Raw genomic sequence first — 18,184 nt, 5'->3', positions numbered from 1 at the left:
TTCATTACAGGTGACAGTCACTGGATCTTTGCAGTGCTGCTGCGGTAGTCGAGGCTCTCCTATAGGCAGCAGGATATGAAGAGCAGGCTACGCCACAGCTGACTTACGAATATCAAACCGAATATCAAACTGCTGCATTCTGCACAAAAAAGGGACATCCTCTGATTCATGTAGCAACATTTGAATGCTTGTACAAAAGGAGATGCTATCTGGGAGCAACAACGTCTTTGTTTTATGGCTCCGCTCACACTGGGTTTGTGTGTGTAATAAAGGGGGTGGGTGATGGAGGTGATGATGCATCTGAGACGCAATATAAATGCTTTTGAGATTGGATTTGTCATTTTCTGCAGGGTTCAAACTCAGGTCAGACCCTTAGGGAGTTTTATGTAAATCAGCAAAGGTCAGTAAAAAGCACAGGTACAGGGAAAAACATAAAAAACAGGCATCTATATTTATCCAGATTAGTTTGTACTGGCAATACTTCACATTTTCACAGGTTTGGTTTTCCATTATATAGAGTAGATGTAAAAACCAAGGCTTGGTTTTAAAATAACAGCATCTTGGCTTAAAACCTTTTATTGAAGGGCATCCTGTACACTGCTGCATAGCCCCATCTTCGGTCCTCTTGGGTCTAGATGGCACACTTAGTCCTCCAACTTATGAGTAAGATCTTGCTGCCTAATAGAGCTCCTGTCACGCTTCTGATGAAATTTCCACGTTTATGTTTGCAAAATGATGATGTCTCCAGATTTATTGGCACGTTCAACTGGCGATGAGGCCCCAGGGAAGACCTAGAAGATGCCGGAGGGATTATATATGCTTTTTGGCCCGGAAATGCCTCAGGATTTCCCAGGAGGAGCACGGGAGTGTTGTTCGGGAGAGGTATAGATGGTTGAATGGATGGCTGGATGGATGATGTCAATGCCAGGGTTGAGGTAGTGGTATAGTGATATATGTCCCATACCCTTGCCAAGATTGCTGGATAAAATCCTGTCTTTCACTACCATAGTGTTCACTTTTCTACTTCACTCCCCCAACTAACGGTTGTGGTTAGTAAGAGTTGAGAATAAATAACCAGGGTTAGGATTAATATCCATGCTTAGGTTTAGATGTTAAGAAATACATGTTTAGGATTAGAAAAATCTGCACTGCAAAAAGCTTTAGACTCACTGGCTACCGTTCCTGTCACATGATGCAACATGTCCCACTACCATTTTCTAAGCACACTTAACATTTCAGTTTCTAAAAAATCTTAACAGACATGAAGTCAAAGTCAGTCATTTATAACAAAAGCTAATGGCTTAACTTCTCAAATGATTTTATGTCAAGATTCAAGTTGCTTTATAGGTTGAGAACAAAAAAGTTTCCAAAGCCTTGGGTCTTAATAGGTTAAAGGATCATCAATTACAGCATTCTGACTCTGTGTCTGGATAGAGTCCAAAGTCCAAATAATTGTTTCTATTCATAATTTGGACCCCAAAAAAATATGAAAAAGGGAGTGAAGATTGAAAAATATGGGAATTTCCCTTCAATATCCCTGTTGGCTCATACAAATGAAGCTTCTATAGAAGGAGAGAAGTGAGAAACGAATGAAGCTCAAAGTAAGGAAAGCTTTAGCTATGGAAAACACTCATGAGAGGTCAAGAGAGCACCGGAACCACGCCAAATCTGCCAAAGAGCAGCCATGAAATCAGTGAGGCTCAAGCTCCTGTAAGTTCATATATACTTAACGCTGACATGAAGAGAAAAGAATAATGGTGGTCTTAATCTTTTTCTTAAGCAACAACAGACCGTGTCCGTACTACTTTGAATGGTGCAATGTGCAGCTTTCTCCATGACTAGAGGGATTATTTCAGCCAACTTGTCTTCAGCAGTCTCTACACATGCTGCGTTTTTCCTCAGTAATTAGCTCTTATGTGTAAGTGTAATTCTCTCATGACACTTCAGTTTCCGCTCTGTTTTCTCTCCTCCCCGCCATGCAGTGTCCTGGCATGGATGAGAGGAGAGCGCAGGCAGACAGACAGCCGTCATCTCAGTCAAATCGAGCGCTTATTTCCTCAATGGGAACATTCAGGACTTTAAGGAAGCACTTGAGGACTTCAACAGATAAAGCAATTCCCAGAGGAACATATGTGATTGATGGGTAGGTGAGGGATGAGACAGACAAGGAGTGGTAAGGAAGGAGGAGGAGAAAACCCCTTTGGGCAAAGCACAGTCCTCAGATATTAATTACATCAACACCTGCTGATTTGTTTTCAACACGGACTCAGTGAAGGAGTTCATCCATGGTATTCATCCACAGTATGTGCCCTATAATTCTATTAGAAAACAATTCAGTGGAAAATTGTTACCTGATTCACACCTTGAGTCAAAGTGATCTATAAACTACAATATAAAGTTTAATTACTGGACCGCAGTGCTTAGGATGAGTTAGAAATGTTGTGTTCAGTTTCAGAGCAAGTACTGGAAGCAGTAACTCAGTGAACGGAAACTGACATTTATCTTTTTTGCTTGTTTTTTTTTTCCCTTCAAACAGAGCAACATTACACAAAACCTGTTCATTCTAAATGTAGTGTTTGTATTGTTTTGTCAATTTGATGTTACAAACAGAAACCAGATACTTAGAAAAATTATATTGCATTTTTTTTTTCAATGAGGATAAATGATGGAATGGAAAGGAGCAGGATGGTGTCGAAACTAGAACTTTATGAAAAGCTAAAACCAAAGGCGCTGTCAAGACAGGATCAGTAAAGAACCAAATTGAAAATCAAAAGACAAATCCAAAGTCCAAATCAGCGCATAAAAACTCATAGCTAATGACGGATATATTATTGTTAAGAACACACTTTTTAACAACACCAGTAAGATCTCTGTGTGTTTACATGACATTAGAAAACATCTAATTACTCCGTTTGTCCAACTAAAACTGGACTTTTAAAATACAGTACTTGTAAATGTCTTTTTTTACCGTACTGGACTGAATTTCTCAAAGTCGGCTCAACCCACACAGATAATGACAACAACAACAACAGTTGTGCGAAAAAGCAAGCAGCAATACTACTTAAAGAGGGAGCATCACCACCTATTGTAGTGGTCTTGGACGTACGTCAATCGATTGATCCCCTCCTTCTTTTGAAAGGTGGGATTAGGAGAGAAGTCCTATTAAATGGCCCAGTTGAACTAACTGCAGCTCATCTTAACTGCACATGTAAACTTATTAGTTGGTCCACCTTTTTGGTTCAGACTAATTATCTAATATAATATAAAAACATTTTCATGGCTTGACTTTAGTGATCTTCAGACTTTTCCTGTGGCATCACCAACAGGTCAGAATTTCTTTGACATATCAGTGTCACAGGAGTGTGTTCCCAACTTTACAGCCACTATCATCCCTGTACGTTAAAGTTCTGCAGTGTCCAGTTTAAATAGCTGCTGTGCTCTGAGAAACTGGTTTTGTAGACAACTACCCAGCCAGTCTGGATGCTTTCAGAGCCAACAGATCCACAGAAAATGCTATTTCTGTTGCTTTCCACCCTGTCTTCACACAGATTGAAAATAAAAGCCCCTTCATCAGAATGCTTTTTGTTGATTTCAGCTCTAAAAATTAAGCTATCGGGTCTCGAGGACCACATTCTACACACCCTGCATACCTGACTTATTCAAACAGACCCGAGGAAGTTTGGAGTGGCAGTCACATCTTGGGTTTTCTGTACTCCACAAGCGCATCCCCAGATATAAAGACAACACTTTTGTTTATAAAACAGATAACACTATCATTATCGGTCAAATTCCAAACAATTTATATCATGACAAAAATTTATATTCCAGCGTGGTGCAAAGAGAACAATCTTCTGCTCAAATCCAATAAAGCCAAAAAACGGATGGCAAAGACACAAAATCCCTTTTCATCGGTGGAGCTATAGTGGAGCAGATGAATACTTTGAGGTACCTGGGAATCAGTATCAGGAAAAAAAGAAAAACTCTATCATCTTACAACTAAGCATCCGAGGAGGCTAAAAGATAACTAAACTCCATGCAAACTTTTTGCAAACTTCTAGAGAGGAGCAGTTAAGAGCATCACAAGAAACATTACAAACTGGGAAGATAGGTAACCAGGAAGGTTCTCCAGCGGGTGATTAAATCTGCCCAGAGCATCATTTGTATCCATCTACCAACCAGATTCCGGTGTGATGAGGTGTCTTTGCAGAGCCCAAAGGATTTTTAAAGTCAAAACCCACGTAGTCACATCCTCTTTATCCTGATTCCATCTGGCCAGCTATACATGAGTATCTTATACGTATCTCGCTGAATAGAATGCTTCATTTAATTTTGAGCTTGGATTCTTCATACATGCATTAGTACAATCCTACAGAGAGCTGTGTCCTTAGATTCTTGATTTTCAGACATTTTATGTACGATTTTCTTTTCCAGTCAGCTGATCTCGATTACAGCATAACCGAAACACAGCCTGAAAGTACAGTGAAGTTTGGTAAAATCTGTGTTTTGTTTTGTTTTATTTTGCATTCAAAACTAAGATTTCACTTTTAAGCCTGCTTTTGGTGACAATGCAGTCAAACATTGCAAGTCATGCACCACAATCTTTTGTAAAAGACTCTGAACTTTAATGGAAGGGATTTCAATTCGAGGACAAGCAGTGTCTGGCTGTGTGAGTTTAAGATTTAATCCTGTTGACTCCAACAAGCAGTGACCTCCAGCTTGCAATGAGATGGTTTGCAGTGAAAAGCTGTGTATAGGTTGGATGAGAATTAGCACCAGGCCTGACCTCTTGGTTCTTGGTCAGAGAAGATATTGGTCTTGGTCCAGTTTGGGCGTGAGTTGTGGCCTCAAATGGAGTTTATTTGTCTTTTTCATATGTGGTGCAAAAGCGGAAAAAGAGACTGACAGGTGGATTAATGCAGTGTCTGCAATAGTTAGGGACTTTTCTACCATTGTGCTCAGAAATAAGACGAAGGCCAAAGCATTCAGAGGGAGGTGCACAGAGTAGAATTCCTGCATTTCCAAGCAAAAGGAGCAAATCTGAGTTGTTTGATCACTCGTCTAGCAGCCCTCCCAGGTGATGTGTTGCAGATGGGTCAAACTGGGATGAAATACTATGCTTGACTTAATACTATACTACTATGACTATGTCTCTTGACAGGCTTGATTATGCCGCGGAAGTCAGGTTTCCATCGTTTATTTATGTGAATGTTAAAGTTAGAAAAGATTAGAAAAGTTTGATATCGATGGCAAAATCTGAAGAAAAATATCTTCCTCAAATTTCTATTTATTTATTTTTTTGTGCTCAACTGAGGTAACTTTATCTAATAAGAATGAGTTCTGGAGCAGCAAATGTGTTACAAACATGAGTGGTCATATGAATGATCAACTCTTACTGCTTCCAGCGAATAAACATGGCCAGATCTGCAAACTTTCTGAAAGGAAATGTGTGAATATATCAGCAGGTAGTGCTTTGTTCTGAGAGAGATGGTGACAGGTTTTAATTAGCTACCTTCGGGCTGCAGCCAAGCCTATTTATCGCTGCATTGCATTGATTAACGTCACCTGTCAGTTGCGTGTGTGATCGTATGTGTAAAGTAACTGCAACACACAGAGCTGTTTCACCTTAGAAATCTCAGCATCAGTTTCACAAAACTGTTACTGATTCAGACATTCTTCACTCCCCGCTACACCTGCAGCATTGCTTCATCCGAGCAGGTACATATTTCACCAAACACCCTCAAAACAGTGCCAGTGAGGCAGCAAAACACCCACAGACAAATTCAAGCCATATGTGGTGAAGGAGAAAAGGAAAGGGGGGGGGGGCTTTAATAGGAAAGCAGCACTCTCCATCTCCCCCTTTTCCTCTGGGGAGGTACGTGAGCCAGTCTACCATGGCTAAACTGCAGTGAAGCACAATACTGCAGAGATTAACTCTAGCCCATATCTTCACATCACCATCATGACTATGAGACACAGGGAGGCGTTAAGATGGTGTAATAAAGGGATTACAGTGTGAGGGTAACAGAGGGGGCAGACAAGAGAAGGAAAAAAAACAGAACATCTGATATCTGGATACCATCTCACCTTTTAGATTAAATTAACAGGAACAGAATAGTACATGGAGCAGATTAGGGAAAGATATCCTCATAACACTTGCTAATAGATGAATTAATTATCATGTATCATGCACGGTACAAGATGTAACAGGCATTGGATAATTTTCACTCATTGAAATACCCAGTGGAAATATTTTTAAAGACCTGCACATATGCCAACGAGATGATATGATTGGTGTCGTATGTTTGCTTGTTGATTACACAAAAAGTAATGGGTGTTCTGAAATACAGCAGCAGCTTTGAGAAAACTCTGCATAAAAAATCTGGATGTGAACTCAGTAGGAAGACATAAACTAATGCTTCCCATCCAAAATAGGTGAAAATGAGCAATTCTGGAGAGATGACACTGAAGAAAAGGCTAAAGGTAAAATGTGTCCAGCTTGTAGGTTCATTCTCCAGAAGACTTGAGGCTGTGATTTGTGTACCAACAAAGGATTTGGTTGCTGATGTGAATGCAAAATGAGAAAATAAAACAAAGATAATAATTAAATTCATTTTAAACTGAGTCTGAAACATAAATTGTGGAAAATTTGGGTCTAAAAGCTTTCCATATACACTTTAGCTTTTTTTTTTTTTACCTTTTCAGTTTAATCAAACTCTTTACTACTTTTGCTTCACATTTCTCTACTTACACACTCTCACACACCAGTGGTGGCAGAGCTGCACGGTGCTCGCCTGCCTTGCAAATGTACACTACACCACATAGTCGTGTAGATCACATAACAAGTTCTGTATTGCTCACACTTTAAGTCACAAATTATAGTTTGAACTGAAGATCGGTGTTATGTTCCTCATTACTGCTATTATTTATAACAATTCATAGAGTCACTGACCTGTGCAGAAAATATGTGCTAAAGGTACCTATTAAGTCTGTCGTTTTAGGTTTATTCTGCACCAGTGAGAATGTACACACATCCTTTATTTATGCGGTGTGTAAGCGAGTTGGTAAAATGACTCATTGTTTCTATTCTTTTCCTCTTCCCCCACAGAGAGATGACTCAGAATAGGGAGAAATCAGGGTGAATATTACACCATCATGTTCCCTGAAAGTTAGCATTGTCTTTTGTCATTGGTCACAATGTGATAACAGCAAAAGTGACTGTTTGTTTTGAACTAAAACTTTAACACAGTATAATGAGAAAAAATGGCTTGTGCTTTTCAGCTATTTTTGTTATCAGTGTGAGGGAAAAAAAAAAAGAGATGAATCGCACACATTCAAATGTACAGACACACAACTTTTCCCCAGAGTGGGAGTCATCACACCTCCTACTCGTGTATCCAAATACCTGGTGCCATGACAACTCGCTGGCAGCTTCCACAGAAATGAGATTAAGGCTGAGTGTCACCCACCAGCACTCTCTGTGCATAACAGTACATGTCATTAACAGCACATATCATCAGCATTTCCAGCAAGAAAACTAATCCCATCAAACACAAAGGTTTATATCAGTCCATATATGTGCCATATATCTTAGATTACCTTGATCTACTGTATCTGCATCTGTCAGATTCCCTCTCCATGCCTTCAAAACTGACTTTCAGCAGAATTCATGGCTTCTGGAAGCAAAGCTGGATAAATGTCAGATGCTTCCCAGTGCTTCTCCAGAAAGAAGAGGAACTTTATTTTAGAAATTCAAGACCTTAACTGTATGAAAACCAGGCTGCTTCTTTTAGTTAATTAAATTCCTTAAACAGTTTACAGGCACAGCCCTAAACTATGAAACAGGAAAATGAAAACTACTCGTGAGAGTAGAGAATGGTTTCCGCTAAACAAATCAAAAGCAATAGAGATGATGCCCTTTTCTCAACCTGATCTTTTGCCAAAATTTGAAATAGTTTCATGGGTCCAAGGCACAAAATTTGTAATTTCACAATCAAACTTAACAAATTTGAAGTTAAGTTCTACAGCTAAGTTTACCCCCCTCTGTTCCTTACACAGATGTCATTTAAGATTGAGTTACAAGAACATCCATGTTCTACGTCACCATAAATATTCCTATGCCATAACATCCACTTTCAAGGTCTCGCTAATAAGCATAAAGTTACAAAAGCTTTAATTTAGGAAGTAGGGGATGATGAGACTTTCATGGAGGAGATTGTTAGTTTGATACTTATCCAGAACGTTTACCAGAATCACTGCATTTTGCTACTTTTCTTGCCACTGGTGATTCGCACAGATAAATAGCGGTTTTGTTTCTATACAGTTATCAGAAAATTACTCTGTATATTTCAAAAATGCAGAATCATCGAGTACAACTAAGGGTAAATAAGTGTACATTTTATCAACATCAAGGTTATTCAAAAGTAAGTAAAGATGGGTGTGTCCTTTGCTGGTGTAATAATGTGACCATTTGCAGCGCAGCCTTGCAGGAAGAAGGTTCCTGATTTAAATCTTAATCTTAAATTCTGTCTGGATTTAGCATGTTCTCACTGAGCCTACATGGGGTTTCCTCCAAATACTCTGACTTTTTCACAGAGTCCACTATACGCATGTTAGCTTAACTGGTGATTCTAAATTCATTGCACAGCTGTTTCCATTGGATACATTCACCAGAACATAAAAGTAAACTATTGTCACTAAGATTGTATAATTGTAGTACAAAGTACAGTGATATCCAGGGTACAGCTCGAGTGACAAAAAAGTATTACACTTTTTTAGACCACTCTTGCACCACGATTTCTTAATGTGCTCCTTACTTTTCTATTGTGCTCTCATTTATGACCTATGGTTAGAAAAAAGCTTTGAACATTCTTCTTCTTTGTTGGGGCTTTTTAAACATCCATCTATGTGCTTAAGCTTTGTTCTACTGTGGAAAAGAAAGAAGCAAAAATAGTCAAAGATCTGCTCTTTGATGGTGTGAAACTATATGTTAATATAAATAATGAAGATTGTTCAATGCAGCTTTGTCTGAACTTTTCACCTCTTCATCTTTGCTATTTATATTTTTCGGCCTTTCGAAGTATGTTTCAGCCAATCAGTATTTGATCAATCTCCAATGTCTTTTTTGAGGAGTGCATTCCCTGTTCATCTGAGGGAGCAGGGAGCTACACAGGTGGATAAAAATCTCCATGGTTACAACTTACACATCTTACTATTCCTGGGTTGTGATTCCCATTATTTCATGTGAACACTGCCTGACAGAAAACAGACATGGGATATTCTCATCTCACAGTTTACAACCATGGCTTGGTCAGCTCTTACATTTGGACATGTATACAAACTGGTCTATGATAGTGACTTACTATCATCAGAAAAGAAAAAAAATTTTCCCAATAAAATGCCAAGCCTTACCGAGCCATCCGGCACCAGAGTTGGGGACACACATGTCTGTTTCAGCGCTGGGCAGGACGAATCCCACCACGAACACTTCCACGCCATCTGACATGAGCGCCAGGCCGAGTACAAAAAACAGCTGCCACTGGAATCTCCCGTGGCCACACTCTTGCATGATGAGCTCATACTGCTGGGCCAGCTCCTCCTCATCTGCCTGTCTCTCGTTTTCTAGCTCTTTGCGGCTTTTAAGGCTGTCAGAGACCGGCTGGCCCAGAGCCACCTGACCGTCCCTCAGCTTCCCATCGTTATGGGCAGGCACACCTTGGTACTCCCCCTCGTAGATCTCATCTTCATCATCGTGGCCCTCCGTTGCATCGCTGGAGGCCCCGTCCTCATCATTGGCTGCATTGTCAGCATAGTGACCATCTTGCTGAGTGTAACTGTTGTAGTTATTCTCATCCTCATCCTCGTTCTGGAAGCGGTTGTAGCTGTGATGGGTTGAGTATTCATCGGAGGCACGATCAACAGCTTTGTTGAAATTTTTGGCAGTTTGCCTCTTGGCTTCCCTGGCGATGTCCTTGGCACCTTTAACCAAGGAAGTCCTGTTGTTATGCGCTTCATCCATCTCAGCACAAGGATAGTTGGCACTAAATGTCTTTTACTTCAGCTTTACTGCACTTTAATGGCACCAGGTGAGACCTGTTGTTATTTCTTCTGATATTCTAATCCAAGACTCAGTAAGATTTAAGGGAGCTGATATGCACTGAAAAAACAGCCAGCTGCCAGCAGCTAAAACTAATGATCATTGATAATGTCTAATTCCATTGGACTGGAGTAACCAGACAGTTTTGAAATTGAGACAGTTGGTGTAAAACTGGAAAGAGTGTCAGGTCGGTCAGAGCTCAGATGAAGAAACCATCAACCTGTGGGGACAGAGAGAGAAAAGTAGGTTTAGAATGATTAAAAGTAGTCTGTCACAAATAACTGACTACGGTATTTCTTTTTGGCATACCAAAAAGAACTCTGAAAGCGCATTTTTGACACTGAGACGGCCAAGCTCCCCACTGAAACTGACAGAAAGTTCCATTTAACCATGAAATGGTGTGCTAAGATTGGAAAAAGAAAAGAGTTTACTGCAAACCAACTGTACAGTGTCAATGACCTTTCAGACCAAACATTGAAAATAGCATAAAAATGATATTTTCCATGTCCTGTAAAGAATAATAATATTTTTTATCTATAACTAAAACTATTGAAAACTATAGAGCAAATACATTTTCAAATGACAATTAGTTATACATAGAACCTTATCTTTTATATCCACTTGCATGCTGTAAATTCATTTAAGCTAAATAAATTGAATACTGATTCAGTTTAAGCTATAAGTTAATTCACAAAATTAGCATTTATACTGCAAAGATAAGATTTATTACAAAGCTTTTTTATTATTATTCAGAGGTCTGTAGCTTCAGTAAATGATACAGTGAGAAAAATACTTATAACTAAACCTTTGCAAGGAATTAAAGAAATAATGTGTCTAAACAATTGGAATTTACTGCCAATAAGCAGTACACCTCTGTGATGATATGTTTGCTTGCTGTCAGCAAAGCTTGTAATCCAAGAACTCAATCTAATTACACCTTGAAGCATTTTTGGAGTAGCCTTTATTGTATTTTGGACTATTTGTGCTCAGCTAATTTATGTTCACACATTATGACAGTAGTCTGCTAATGGCATGATGGCAATAGGTCTAATTGTAGGCTGTGATGAATCATCTCGTAAACTTATAAGTATATGTTGGGGGCTCAAATTGTTTTACACATAAACTGTGAAAGATTTCCAGGAAATCAGTTGTCTGAAGTTCAGGCTCACATCCAGAAAGGTCCATGTGTTAAAACATCTTTGGATAAAGCAACTGCTTTCATCACTGTACTTATTTTCAAAACCAAATTAAGCACTTTTGCATCACTGATGACCCCTCATGTCTTTCATTTCTATTCATCATTCACTCTCTTGTAGAACCAGCTTCCAGTTTGGGTCCACGAAGCAGACACCCTCTCTACTTGCAAGATTAGTAGAGATTCCTTTTTGACAAAGCTTATAGTTAGGGGTGACTCAGGTGACCCTGAAACATCCCATAGTTATGCTATGGGATATTTCATAGTTATTTGGTTTCCTTAAACAGCCAACTATTTTTTATATTGGTATTGTATGAATTTGACCAATTTGGATTTTAATTAATCTGATTTGACTGTATTATGATTGTATTAGTAGGTTTTATTCAAACCTATATAGAACAATTACTTAAAGAAAACTAAATGGAAAGCTTGCAACATTATTACTTTGTTTTCAGGAGCCATACAGGTCAACTCACAGCTAATTATTATCACATAAATCAGGAAAATCCTCAGTGGCAGGCATATGAAGGTGTTTGCCATCTTTGATTTGTTACTTCATTGATAAGTTTGTTGCAATACATGAATAACAAGGATATTTCATGGATTTTCTGGATCTTTCTAGAGGGTGATAAAGGTTGGAATTTGAGGGGTTGGCGTGTATGAGAAACTATTTTAGGCAATACTAAAAACTGTTCTTCATACTTTCAGAGCTGTCTTGTTCTTGGGCTTCCCAAAAACAAACTATTCAAAATGTAGCTGCAACATAGAGGACATATTTCTATGATTTGAAAGGTTCTGTATCGGATCACTCTTTGTTTCAGGATTTTCTTTTACATAGGCCAATCAAATTTTAGAGTATATGATCACTTTAATAACTACTGGTTAGGTATGACCCTTTTAGATTCTTAAAATCATGTACAAATAATTGACATGATTTATTTTGCATAAACCCTTAAATCAGAGTCAGCTTCGAATGATATTCAAAACCATGTAAAGGAAAGTGCAAATACATTAACCCTGACACTGGCTGTTCAGTGGCTTTCTCCCAGCTTTTTTGTGTGTGTTGCTGACATCACGTTTCATGTTCCTTTTTTTTTTTTGTCAATACAACGAAGTCAGTGAAGAGGCTGGAAATCATTTCCTTTGTACTTGTACCTGTTCACTAAAACTAATCAACAAATTACAGATAAAAGTACTTATTAACCAATTACAGACTACATTTGTGTTGCATTTTACACAACTTCTCATCTTTTCTGAAACTGGAGTTTGCTTTAACATTATTTCCCAAAATAATGTAACTATATTTTTGGATACTGTCATTTCCATGTCAGACACTATTTAATAAATGTCTTTCTGTGCATTTTCCTTTAAGTTAATTGATTGAAAATTTAATTTTACCCTTGCTTCTTTAACATTGCAATGCTAGAACTCATAGTTTATAATATCATTACTATATTTCCTTGGAGCACTATTGCTTCTGTTGCAAAATGTTGTACATTCCAGTTTTGAGGCTCGTATTATACATACTAAATCAGACTTTGTTTTTTCTCCATGCAGTGCACATTTATGTCAAATCAAATGAAGCTGGATAAAGTTAAAATATTACTCATACCTGACATAATTTATTCGTTTTTATAGTGCATTTGGAAATGCATGGATTCTGTCATAGTCGATTCATTTCTGGTTTATGTTTCTTGTCTTGGAATATATGTCAAGCCATATGAGTGATTCCCCTTGGGGCTTTTTCTACCATGACACTGGCATGGCCTCTCAGAAGACCTGTCAACACACGAGGCTGAGCCGTCTGAACAACCAGCGATCACCATGCTGATATACTACTGTAGAAGAAGCTTTCAGGCTCTTGTATTTATCTCCAAAGCCCCTCTGTCCTGCTTTCATACTGACAGTGCAATTACAGAGGTCAGGGTGAATACACCTATACTGTAGTCGCAAAAATAAATTAAAGAAGGGTTTTCATAGCTAGAAATATGACAAGAAGAGGCTGGTATGTATAGATTTTAGCTAATGTCAAATTTTCCACTATCAAAGATTCAACATTTATGTTTAAAAATCAAGATGAACAGCAGTGGCTGGTAGCTACTGATCAACTTCACTCACACAAGTAGCAGATAACCTCAAATGGTGATATAATCTGTGAGAAGATTCCCATACACTGACTGACAGAAATAGAAATACCTCAATATTCTGTATAGTGTATCGCTTTCAGTAGTGGTAAGGTGATACAAGACAGTCAAATAGAGGAAGACAATCTATCTTAACATGCTTTTCTATTTATACCAGCAGTCCTTGGGGTAGAATGCACATACTGAGGTGTTAAGTCTGTGTTAAGTGCCGCAATAGACCATGTCAGGGTGATGTATGGAGTTTCTGCTCACCTTTGCTCAGTGGGATTATATAAAACATCAGTTGGGATCCATCACCTGAACATTTAAGCACCAGGGGCTCCGAAGTGACATAAAGCAGCCCAGGAGATTTTGGTGCAATGCAGCAGCCAAATGAAGTAAGAAAAGTGTCCTAACTTACTTTGTGCACGGCCAGATGATGAGACACAAACTCCCCGAGGCCATGAAAGCATCTCTGCACCAAGCCACAGAGAAAAGTGTGTGTATTCTATAGTTTTAGGACAATTACACTTTGAAGTTTGCACTTCATATACATGCACAAAAGTAAAATGAGTGACTTTAGGTCAGGCGTGAAACATTTTATGAAGTTTTTTAGATCATTTTTGTAAATTACTTTTATTAATCTCTCAGCAATGAGTCAGTGTGTTAGCACACAACTCCCGAGTTACTTTTACATTTGTGTTTGTGTACACAAAGAAAAAATTTTTGTCTAAAGAGATATTGGTTGATGTATCTTTAAACTTTATGGAGGGACATATCAGCTGTTTCCTATTACTTTCATTAAGTATCCCAAGATAAACTAAAAATCTATTTACCTGTTCTATGCAGGAGCTGCACATGTCATCTCACTTTAGATTAATTAATTTCTCAGAATGTCTCACAAAATATTTCATGTAGTGACTGATTTGAGAGGAGAGTAAAGGAAATGGTAACAACCTTGTCAACCCACCATTATCACTCTTAATTTCAAAGTGGTAGAAAATGTGTAGGGGATTGTTCAGAGGGGTATGTTGGTGTTAATCTGGCTGAGCTTCATAAAAGTTCAAATCTACAGTCGTAATCGTGGCTGTAAAATATCAGCAGCTTCACTGCACTGAGTTCACACAAACACACATGCCTCTGTCCATGGTACTGAAGTAGCAGACAGATTTATAAATCAGATTTGTCTCTGTCCTGCCCATCTGTCAGTTCTGTGGTGGATCTATATGAACATCTACACTATGTACCATGAACAGTCACTTCCATTGCAGTTTTTGTGCCCCACAAAGCAATGTCTCCTTAATCGTAGCAACATGTTGTTGCAAAAAAGGATCACAGAGAAAAAACTGCCACCAAATGTTTCTTTTGGAATGTTTCTCTAAACATTAGGCAGCACCAGCATTAATGCAAACAGTAACATTGAGGAATTTAACCTGCACTGACTTCCTATAGCTGCGTGGGTTTACAACAGAAAATGTGGCAATAAATAATAATATAATAAATAAATAAATAATAAACGCTAAAAAAAATTATAAAATGCTAACATGTTAAAGGCTCCAATAGTTTCTTCATTTGCTTTTAAAAGTCTTGACTTTCCTCTGTCCTGTACAACAACACAGGTGACATGAGAAATTGTTTTAGTTTTTATCGTGACACTTTTATTGTATTTTTGCGCTGTGGACAAATGCAGCTATATAGCAAGAGGCTAAGCTGCTGCGGCTACACAATTTGAGGTACAGATACTGTCAAAACCATTGTGTTTTGAAAACTAAGAATGCTTACTGTACTGACTTGTGTTAGACTTTGTTTGCCTTCTCCCTAACAAATGATTGGATGTAGAGGCTACTCCTCTAAGTGTAGTACAAATCATAGTTGCCTATATCTTCTGTCATCTTTTAGCTGGGATCTCCAACAGGCAGTAGCTGCATTGGCACCCATCGAAATTTCTTACCACTATGTGAACCCAGCCTTCTCCAAATATTATCTAATTGTCTACTCAAAAGTGGTGTCACTGTGTAAGCTTAGTTTATTTGGTTCTAGTTAATGAGTGTTCTGTCCCTGTGGTCTGCTCCTTCTTTTCGGCAGTTTGATTATTTTCCCTTTTGTCTCATTAGCCTTAGTTTTAATAGTCTCGTCTTTTCCTTGTAATTTCTCAGTTCACCTGTTTTCAATCCATGTGATGCCAACCTGTTTTCCTACCTGGGTTTCTGATCTTTGTTCTACTCGTTCATTGATTTTCTTTTCTTTTCTTACTTTCTTTTTTTTTTCTTTAATTTCACAGGAGGACAGACATTTTGAGACATTAAAAAGATCCTTTTTTTCAGGCACAGATAAACCTGTGACATTACCACTTGTTGAAATATCCGGCTTAACAAAAACAGAATATGGTGGACAACCTTAAATATACAAACAATTAGTTTGCTATCCATTCCCAGCTATACTGGTTATCTATAAAAATGTTTAGATTCTGTGCTTTTGTATTGCTGAACTGTTTTTAAAAAGGCGCATGACTCAAACAAACTGTTTTCTGAATATATGCACAAATTCATCACTGCAAAGTTCCCAAATCTCATTTTAAGCCAAACATCTCCTTTGATTGGGTATTTGATGTAAGAGAACAAAGGCAAAACTCTAATAAACCTCATGTTATGCTCTGAATGGGTAAAAAGAATACGACAAATCAACACACTGATCTGCAATAATGGAGGTAGAATAAGCATTACAGGCAGCAAGATCTGTGTTTAATCCCTGATCTTTCTTTTCTTTATAACCGTTAGTCTCTCCTCTCTTCCTTTTTATTTACTCCTTCTTTCTCCCCTCCTTTCATTTCTCTCCAATCCAATCCAAGTGTACTAAGAATTTCAAAGTCATTGTCTTGATGGCAGTGCAGAATATGAAAGATATGCCTTGTTGACATTTTATTACTCATGACAGGTCATTGGTTCTTCTCCTTATGTAAATAGCCATTATTGTTGACATTTCCAAATGTTTTAATGCAGTAGGAGCTATGGAGATAATTCTTGAAAGTCTAGTCCAAATGTCCTCATCAACACACTGAGTATTTTCCCATGAGAAGTCCCCTCATCTTCATTCCCCAATCGTAGCCTTTCCCACCATAAACAGCCAAGCTGATATTGTTAATGTCCGCTTTCATTTCCTCTCTGATGGTAACTCTCTTGCTTATTCAGCTGTGTTGCAGTGATTTGGGTTATCATAACAGCACCCTTATGATATGATTTGAGCAATCAGCACAATTCCTGTAAGCTCTGAATCAGCAGTCTACAGAAAGGAGAAATGATTTCCTTGCGGTTGTGCTGTCATGGCCCGCTGACGCCATCAAGCTCTGCTCATTAATCACTCCCAAATGCACGCCCAGAAATACGCATACAACGGACGCACAAACATGTGCATGCACACTGCAGGTGCATGCTCTGGGACCTTGGAATGAAAAAATCATGTTCTGCAGGATAAGAACATTATTCTGAGCAAAAATTAAAAAAAAAAACAATGTCTTTGCTGCTGAAGTTTGGAGGGAGCAACACAAAACATGCAACTCTGATAAGATCCTGCATGCAACTGCATGCAACATAATGGTTGACAATATGTAAATTCAAGTGGGGTGTGCAGAGCCCTGCAGGCATTCTGGGGTGCCCACAGATGGTTGCAGTGAACATTTGTTCATGCGCATCATGTGAATGAAGCTACACTCAAAGCTCTGCAGATGCTACACAAGTAGCATTTCATAGAAATAACACAAAAGATCTAAAAGGCGTAAACACCTCTATATGAGCTGTGGCTCAAAGGGCAGAGCAGCCATCTGCCAATCAGAAGTTTGGTGGTTCAGTCCTTGACTTTCCCCATTCACATGTCAAGGTAGTTAAGACACTGAATCCACGCTGCCGCTGATGCATTCATCGGTGTGTGTAAGTTATCTGTCTGTAGACCTGCTTAGGCTTAAACCTGGCTAAACAAAGAAGTGCTGTCTACTAAAAGAACATGAGTATTTGTCCTTGATTTTCATTGACCAGAGCTGGCAATTTTAAAGTAGAGGCTTGACAATAGCAGAATGAAACACCTTTCAAGAGAATCAGACTTTCTGAAGCTGCACTCTTACTTTTCTTTAATTTCTTTTCACTAATTTCCTATGATTAAACAACATTTCCTTCCTTTTGAGGCCTTAACAATATTGAGGCATGTGGTACATGCTTAGATATGCGTAAATGTTCACAAATGCCTACAGTTTATGTCACATCAAAAGTACTAGTAGTTTCAATAGTGGTAAATCTTGTGTCAGAGAATTCTAAAGTATCGTGCAGCAGTTTGATAAAAGCCTTACATTTCACAAATGTGGAATTCAAGCTGGACTTCTTCCATTCCATTTAGTTTTCTCATAAATACCTGAAGCAACACTCCATTATTAGTGCAACAAAACACTGCAGACGAAACAAATGTTTTTGATTTTTGAGATTTTGAGCTATTTTGCTCCAATAATATATCATATTTCAAAGAAGTGGAAGAAAAAAAGAATCCAAGAAGTAACAATGACATTGTAACATGGAGATTATCTTTAAAGTTAAAGTATTTAATCAGATAATTCCTACTCTGCGTGTACAAATATACAATTTGCCAAATGCACACAAGTATATAAAAAACTAAAGTCTTTTAATAAAGATTGCATAAAATAAAGGAAGGCACTGCAAAAGGAGGGAGTCAAATAACAGAAATTCCAATATAAATAAAGCAGGCATAAAAAATTTAAAAGAGAACAAAACA

At 38.2% G+C, this 18,184-nt stretch overlaps 1 protein-coding gene across 2 annotated transcripts in view; it reads right to left on the bottom strand.

The window, feature by feature from the left end:
• LOC140277283 (synaptic vesicle glycoprotein 2C-like) overlaps positions 1-18,184 on the bottom strand; it is a 53,278-nt gene that overhangs the window by 28,388 nt on the left and 6,706 nt on the right. For both annotated transcript variants that reach the window (XM_072372249.1, XM_072372250.1), the window contains exon 2: positions 9,409-10,313. In XM_072372249.1, coding sequence (XP_072228350.1) covers positions 9,409-10,015 — 607 coding nt within the window. In that variant the 5' untranslated portion in view covers positions 10,016-10,313. The remainder of the gene's footprint in view (positions 1-9,408; positions 10,314-18,184) is intronic.

The sequence above is a fragment of the Leuresthes tenuis genome, unplaced genomic scaffold, assembly GCF_036924035.1.
Source record: "Leuresthes tenuis unplaced genomic scaffold, fLeuTen1.0.hap1 SCAF_19, whole genome shotgun sequence".
NCBI classification, from domain to species: Eukaryota; Metazoa; Chordata; class Actinopteri; order Atheriniformes; family Atherinopsidae; genus Leuresthes; species Leuresthes tenuis.
This window is presented reverse-complemented; position numbering and strand designations above follow the sequence as displayed.